General features: G+C 35.1%; 1 protein-coding gene across 1 annotated transcript; it reads right to left on the minus strand.

Moving 5' to 3' along the window:
* Positions 1-928: 928 nt before the first annotated feature.
* LOC113635653 (phospholipase A and acyltransferase 3-like) lies at positions 929-5,605 on the minus strand. The gene is made up of 5 exons (XM_047802598.1): positions 5,322-5,605; positions 4,974-5,059; positions 4,687-4,795; positions 1,736-2,004; positions 929-1,614 (listed from the first exon to the last, which is right to left on the minus strand). The coding sequence occupies exons 2-5, from the start codon at positions 4,992-4,994 to the stop codon at positions 1,510-1,512; spliced, it is 504 nt and encodes a 167-aa protein (XP_047658554.1). The 5' UTR covers positions 4,995-5,059; positions 5,322-5,605; the 3' UTR covers positions 929-1,509.
* Positions 5,606-8,066: the final 2,461 nt, after the last annotated feature.

Below are 8,066 nucleotides of genomic sequence, written 5' to 3' on the forward strand. Positions count from 1 at the left end.
GGAGGAAAGCATAGCAGGAAGCAAGGCTCAGCGGCTGGAGAAGGAAAAGTGGGTGTGGCCTATATATGTATAGATATAATTCATACTGTGTATAATGTGTAGTAATGTTTGTATAACGTGTTTCGCATTTGCACATTTCAACTGGTACTAAGCATTTTGCACATTTTTTTTAACCTGTTTGTAAATTGTTCTATTTATTAAAAAATTTTTTTTTCATATTAAAAAATATATGTTCTTCAACCTTGGTAATGTAGTATGTGTGTATGTTGAATATACACTTCATACTGTATTCTCCTGTCCCTGAATGAACAGTTATGATCTTTGGCCCAGACTGTAAGGCTGCTTGTATGTGTGTAGCAATCACAATCCTGTGACAATCCCAGGTTGACTTATAACTCCATAATTCCAGTGCATGTATGAATAATAATATATGTTACAAAACAAAATATCTGATATCTGCTGTGATGGGGCCCATGAACATGTGCGAAGAGATTATTCTCTGTTTTATTGTGCCTTTTTCATTTCCTTTGAGGCTGAGATGCTTGAACATTGTTTTTTGTTTTTTTTGTTTTTTGTGTTGATTATTTCAGTCTGAATGATAGTTTTGTGATCAGATGCAATATCTTACAAAAGAACATAATGAAGGGTTTTATTCCTCTTATACCACAGCATTTTGCCAGCGATTACAATTTATTATATTTTTAAAGAATTTTTTTTTATTTATATATTTAGCCTTTTTATGGTTAAAAAAACCCCCACTTAAACTGCTTTACCTCTTAGTGTTATAACACTGAAAAAAGCCTTACCAAATCAACATTATTTAAGATAACATATTTTAATCTTTTTAATTGGAAGACCATTTGTAAATTGTGTACCAAATAAGTCAGTCTGAATGTGGTGTTATAGAAACATAAAATGGAAACTAAAGTCAATTTAAACTTAACTTTATTCAGACATGTAAAAGCACAGCAATATCTATTTTCCCTTTACTGTCTTAATAAACATTGCTTTCATCCCATGACTTAAATTAGTAGCTCATAAGAAACAGACAAATGTTGGACCAGTGGTTTAAGGGTCATCTTGGTTTTTGTTAGCCTTTCTCATCCTGACGGAAATGAGAATTGTAATTATCAGAGATTTATAATACTTGGACTTCATCCCTATAAATATATATAAATATAGCCGATATATCTTATATAAAAAAATCTTGAACTGCAGTATCAAACCCCATTTAACCACTTGTATGCACCATGATATGCCCTATACAATATCAAAATTTATTTGTTTAAGGAGGTTGGTTTTGGCCTATATCTTTGTAGATTATTGGTAAGACCAACACTTATTTGGCAGTAGAGTAAGAAGTGATAAATAATTTTGTACTTAATTAAACTCCTGTTGTATCGCAGAATTAGATCTCTTTAGTGGTTGGCTGATTATTGCATAAAAGGCATAATTCTAGTCAGAAGGCTTGCTGGTGTTTTTCTTTACAGCTTCTCCCCATCTGAGGTTTCACTGAGTATTCTTCTTCTCCTTATTTCCTGAACCAAAAAGGTCTGCTACAAAAGCAACCACTTCGAAACCCGCACCTGCTACCATTTCCACAGCTTTACGCACCTGCAAATAGCACAAATGTAGAAAAGTGAGAGTAATTAAAATAATTACAGCAGCTTCATTTGATATTTTTATACAAGGTCACTTTGTTGTCTCATAACAATCTCATAAATGGATTTTATACCTGCCGAGATTCAGCCTTGCCATATCTCAGGTCAGTTACAAAATGCTCACAATTGCTACTGATCACACTATAGGGCAGCTCCCGCCCCAAAAGGCTGTATGCTTCATGGACGATGGCATGGGCAGGACGTGGCTCATATTTATAATCCAGTAGATTGTTAACTTTGTACTCATCATCGCCGACCACAAAGGAGAGCTCCTCCTTCTTTACGAAAGCCTTATCAGACAGCACAAACATCATGCTGCTGGCACCAGGATGGGCGTCTTCAGCTACGGTGTACATAGGGACAGTATAAAATCTCTCATATTACAAAAATTACACTTACATATAAAGTGAAGAAGGTGGAACGATTGTTGTGGAACTTTTATTATAAATAAGCACACTAGTATGTGTTATGTACATGGGCAAGAGTAAAATGGTGTTAAATCAGTAATTGTGTGCACATCCCCCCTTCTGGCAGGTGCAGGACAAAATAAACTGTTAAAGTAAAACATTTGTAATGTCCGCAACACTTTTTAAACTCCCATCTTTATTAATTAATTAAAAAGCAACCAGCTCCACACCAGCATACATGCTCAAAAACAACATGAAAACCACCCCACATTTACACAAAAGACCACAGCAAAATAGTCAATAAAGAAATGTATACACATACATATACATGTGTACAATAGTGGGCACATACACCCACCTACACATATACGCATACATACATACATACACACACATATACACATATACATATATATATATATATATATATATATATATATATATATATATATATATATATATATATATATATATATATACACACATATACACATACATACATACATATATACACAAACATTTACATATATACACACACATACATACATACACACATACACACATATACATACACCAATACATACAAATACACAGTATATACATCCATATCCCCACTCCTTATAAGAATGGCTTTATATCAAACTCTTCATTAAGACCATGGGGAGACATTGTATTTAAATAGTAAATCCAAAATGTTTCACGTTGGAGAAGCCTTTTGTCCTGATCTCCTCCTCCTCTGGACGTTTTATTGACCCGCTCTACCCCAAGATATCTAAGGGCGCTGACATTATGCCCTGCTCGTTTAAAATGAGCGGCAACAGGACTACGTTCATCCCCTGTCCTAATAGTATTTCTGTGCTCACTAATTCTAGTCCGAAGCACTCTCGTTGTTTTGCCAACATATGCTAAACCACACGGGCAGCGAATTAAATAAATAACGTGTGGTGCTGCATGTGATAACCCCACGAATAGATAAGGTCTTGCCGGTGTGTGGATGATTAAAGTTTTTGCACTTATACGAGCACTGGGCACAACTGCCACATCTATAATCACCATCTGGCATACTAAGAAATGACGTTGCGGGTTGCGGACGTTTATCATTTTTAACCAGGAGGTCTTTTAAATTCGGGGCACGTTTAAAAATAAGCTTTTTTTTTTTTTCGGAAATATCCGGAAAATCGGATTTTCCGGAAATATCCTGATCAGTTTAGGGTCCGAATCAATAATGTGCCAATGTTTGTAAATAGATTTTCTAAATTCTGGTACAAGTGAAGAATATTTAATACAACATAAAGGGGACTTGTTTGGATTTTTATTGCGCTTATTTGATCGAAGACACTCATCTTGTGTTAATTTATCAAAACGTTTTTGGCCAAATCAACCCATTGTTGTTTATACCCTCTATTGAGGAATCTTTTTGTCAAGTCTGCAGCCTGTTTTGAGTAAGATGAATTATCGCTGCATATTCTACGTACACGATTAAACTGACTGATCGGAAGACTTCTAACCTATGGTCTGGGATGAAAACTATCCCCATGCAAAATAGTGTTTCGATCCGTGGGCTTGCGAAAAAGATCAGTTTTTATGGTCATGCCATCTTTATATACCTGAATATCCAGGAAACTGGTGCGATGTTTATCATATTCCAGAGTAAATTTCAAATGTTCATTACAAGAGTTCAAATACTCATTGGAAGCCCATTAATTCATCTAATGTGCAATCAATAATCAGAAAAATATCATCAATAAATCGCTTGTAGAATAAGATCTTACAATAGAATGGGTTTCTCTGATGCAGCACAAATTGATTTTCAAAAAGACCCATATATAAGCAGGCATAGTTAGGGGCCATTTTACTTCCCATAGCAGTGCCTCGCTTTTGTATATAAAACTCATCCTGAAAACGAAAAAAGTTATTGGTAAGGACTATGTTTGCCAAGTCTAAAATGCACTCAATGCTAGGCTTAGACTCAACCTTATTTAAAGAAAGAAATTGCTGAAAGAAACTCAAAGGCATTTTTATCAAACTCGCAAATGTGCTTCATTTGCCTGAAGAAGACCCAACAGGGTCGAAACGTTGCTTTTTAATTAATCAATAAAGATGGGAGTTTAAAAATTCATTTTCTTTAAAAAACAAAAATCAAACAAACAAAAACGCTTAGTAAATAATATTCCGATTTGTAAATGATTACAGCGGTGCACTTATAACTTCAGGCACCATATTGAGAAGGCATTTGCTTCTTTCCCTAAAAAGAGATCTTCCATTTACTGAGCATTTACCCATGCTTCCATTTACAGAGCCTGGGTGCCACAAAGTGTTTTCCTCGGTAGAAACAAAAACAAACAAACAAATAAATAAATAGATAGATAGATAGATAGATAGATAGATAGATAGATAGATAGATAGATAGATAGATAGATAGATAGATAGATAGATAGATAAATAAATTAGGTCCAATTCTACTTTTATCATATGTTACAAAAATTACATATATACTCTTTTATAAATATATATAGTATACATATACTATATACATATATAGTACCTATATGTGCCATATACATGAACCTAAAGGTGTTGTGAAATATTTTAATTTGTACTATTTTAAGCAGACTCACATGGTGGTGCCAGGTGAATGATGTATCCATCACCAACATAAATGCCCCAGTGTTGGTAGATAAGACGGTAGATTTCTATCAAGTCACCTGGCTGTGGTTTCTCTTCACACTGAGTCACAAACAACTTCAGGTCAACATTTAAAGCCTGTCTTAATTCACCGGTAGTGTTTATTTTTCAACTCAAACATTATTACCTTTACAAAAGTAGTAGTTAAACCGTTATAGTGGTACAGAAAGGGAGGGTTTGGTGCAGCTTTAATGTAGATCTAGTGTATAAGTTTACGCACCTGTCCTGGCGCCATCTTCATGCACAGAAAAGTGTATAGAGACAAAAACAAGTTCTGACCAAAGCTTTTGGTTTCGCTTCCGGAGTCTGTTATGAGATTACAAACAAATGAATAATTAAAACTAATTAAAATAATAATAATTTAAATAAAAACGTACTACTACCAACACTACTGAGAAAATAAATTAGATTACTTTTAATTGGCTAAATATATGTGTATGTGTACAGTGAGACACATCCTGCGTTTATGCCACTTCACTGCCGCTAAATGATGTGACACGTCGATGCAATTTTGCAGTAAAGTGCCTAGATGTGCCAAAGGTATAAAAATCAACAATAAAGCACTTACCACCACCAGGACAGGACTGATTCTCTGTAATGGAGTCTGTTTCAGTTTTCCGTAAACCAAGCAGCGCTTTTAAATGTCATCAATCAGCTGACGTGCCGCAAAAAAACGGGTGTCGTTTTAAAGAGTTCGCTACCACATTCACACACTAACTCCTTCCTGTGCTGCTGCAGTTTATAGATGATGGCAAAATGGAGCAAGTGACGTGGATGTGTTATAGGAATGATGTGTTATAGAATGGATGTGTTATAGGATGGAGGTGTTATAGATGTGTTATAGGACGAATGTGTTATAGGACGGATGTGTTATAGGAATGCTGTGTTATAGAATGGATGTGTTATAGGACGGATGTGTTATAGGAATGCTGTGTTATAGACTGGATGTGTTATAGGACGGATGTGTATAGATTTGTTATAGGACGGATGTGTTACAGGACGGATGTGTTACAGATGTGTTATAGGAATGCTGTGTTATTGGACGGATGTGTTATAGGAACGACGTGTTATAGAATGGATGTGTGAATGGATGCATGGGCGTAAATCCCGGGGGGGACGGGGTGGGACAGACTCACATGGTGGTGCCAGGTGAATATATGTATGTATACCTAAATAATTGAGTAATAATCAATCAATTGAGTATAATCAAATTCTATTCTTTTCTTACGTGTCTTAATATTTTTAAATTCCTTGTTTTTATTGTTGTGATTATTTTTTATGATAGTTTTATTTTCCTTATGTAAAGCACCTTGAATTACCATTGTGTATGAAATGTGCTACAGTATAAATAAACTTGCCTTGCCTTGCTGTGTCATAGACTAGATAAAATGACGGAGAAAAGGAAAATTTGAACCTGAGAAAAACTTTGAAAATAACCATAATGACACAGTCTCCATGCTACAATAATAATGATAAAAGCAAAGTTTTTCACTGTGGGGACATATCTTTACAAGTACAATTTGACTGTATTATTTGTGTCCCCCTTCAAAAATTGCTCATGAGAAATTTTATATTTACTGTCCCCCACTGTTAAATGAAATTTACGCCCATGAACGGATGTGTTATAGGTAGGGTTGCAAAATTCTGGGAATTTTCAAGGCTGGAAACTTTCCATGGGAATATATGGAAATAAACTGGGAATTAAAAAAAATGCTGAACTGCCTATAACAAGGAACTCAAATGTAGTTAAAAAAATCTCAACAGCATAATTTTGTTTAAAACAACAAGATTTAATACAATTTAAGTACCCTGCATTCCTCGGTCACAGCACACTGCTTACTGGAGGACCATTGAGGCCAAACCCCCTGCATGTACTTGCATTCTTCCATAACATGCACAGTAACACTTTATTTTAGGGTCATTTAACTAGTTGCTTATTAGCATGAATGTTAATACAATATTGGCTATTTATTAGTACTTATTAAGCACATATTAATGCCTTATTCTGCATTATCTTATTCTACATTCTTAATTGTACCCAAGACTTAAACTTAATAACTACCTTATACTAACTCTTTATAAGCAGTGAATTAGGAGTGTTAACACATGCACAGATAATTTGATGACCCTCCCCAACACACTCACTCCCCCTGAAATAAAAAAAATCCTCCATAAAATAATGTTTATTACAATTATTAAGTTTATGTTTATTACAAGCATAAGAATGTTTATTATGCTTTTGTGTTACTCAGTGAAAGAATCAGTTAAAGTTATACTTACAATAAAATCAGTCAAGACATCATTTTTGATGTTCAATTTTAATTTGCATGACCTTGCATGCATGTCTGCTTATTCAATTCAATTCAATTCAATTCAAGTTTATTTGTATAGCGCTTTTTACAATAGACATTGTCTCAAAGCAGCTTTACAGAACATAAACATAGAGCAGAAGGTAGACATAATTAATGATAAAGGAAATAATGAATAATAAAAGAAATAAGAATTTACAGAATAAAAATTCTAGATTATTATTAGATATATATATAGTTCACAATGTGTATGTATTTATTCCCCTTTGAGCAAGTCTGAGGTGACTCAGGCAGCAGTGGCAAAGAAAAACTCCCTTAGATGGTAAAGGAAGAAACCTTGAGAGGAACCGGACTCAAGGGGGAACCCATCCTCATATGGGTGACACTGGGGGTGTGATTGTTATATACAGTCATTTAAATGTTGTATTGGTGTAAGGATCATGGACTTCGGATCTCCTTAGTATCACAGAGTCTAACTGGAGATGTCTCAGGATTCTTAGAGTCGGCCTCGGCTCAGTGGACGTCCAAAGGCTTCGTCCCACAGAGGACGTTGGGAGCTGGTACAATGTCTGGATGCCTCGGGATGGGTACAACGAGAGAAGCAGTGGAAAGGGATTAACATATCTGCTGTTCATAAAAATGTGCCGGTCTGATGTACTAGTGCATGATACTATAGGATGTATTATGTGTACGCCTGACTAAAGAGATGAGTTTTTAATCTGCATTTAAACTGGGAAAGTGTGTCTGAGCCCCGAACACTATCAGGAAGACAATTCCAAAGTTTGGGAGCTAAATACGAAAACGTTCTACCACCTTTAGTAGACTTAGATATTCTGGGAACTACCAAAAGTCCTGAGTTTTGTGATCTCAGAGGGAGATTGTAACGTGTTAGAAGACTAGTTAGATACATGGGAGCTAAACCATTAAGAGCCTTGTACGCAAGTAGCAGCAGTTTGTAGTCAATTCTAAACTTAACAGGTAGCCAGTGTAGAGATGACAAAATT

The sequence above is a fragment of the Tachysurus fulvidraco genome, chromosome 17, assembly GCF_022655615.1.
Source record: "Tachysurus fulvidraco isolate hzauxx_2018 chromosome 17, HZAU_PFXX_2.0, whole genome shotgun sequence".
Lineage (NCBI taxonomy): Eukaryota > Metazoa > Chordata > Actinopteri > Siluriformes > Bagridae > Tachysurus > Tachysurus fulvidraco.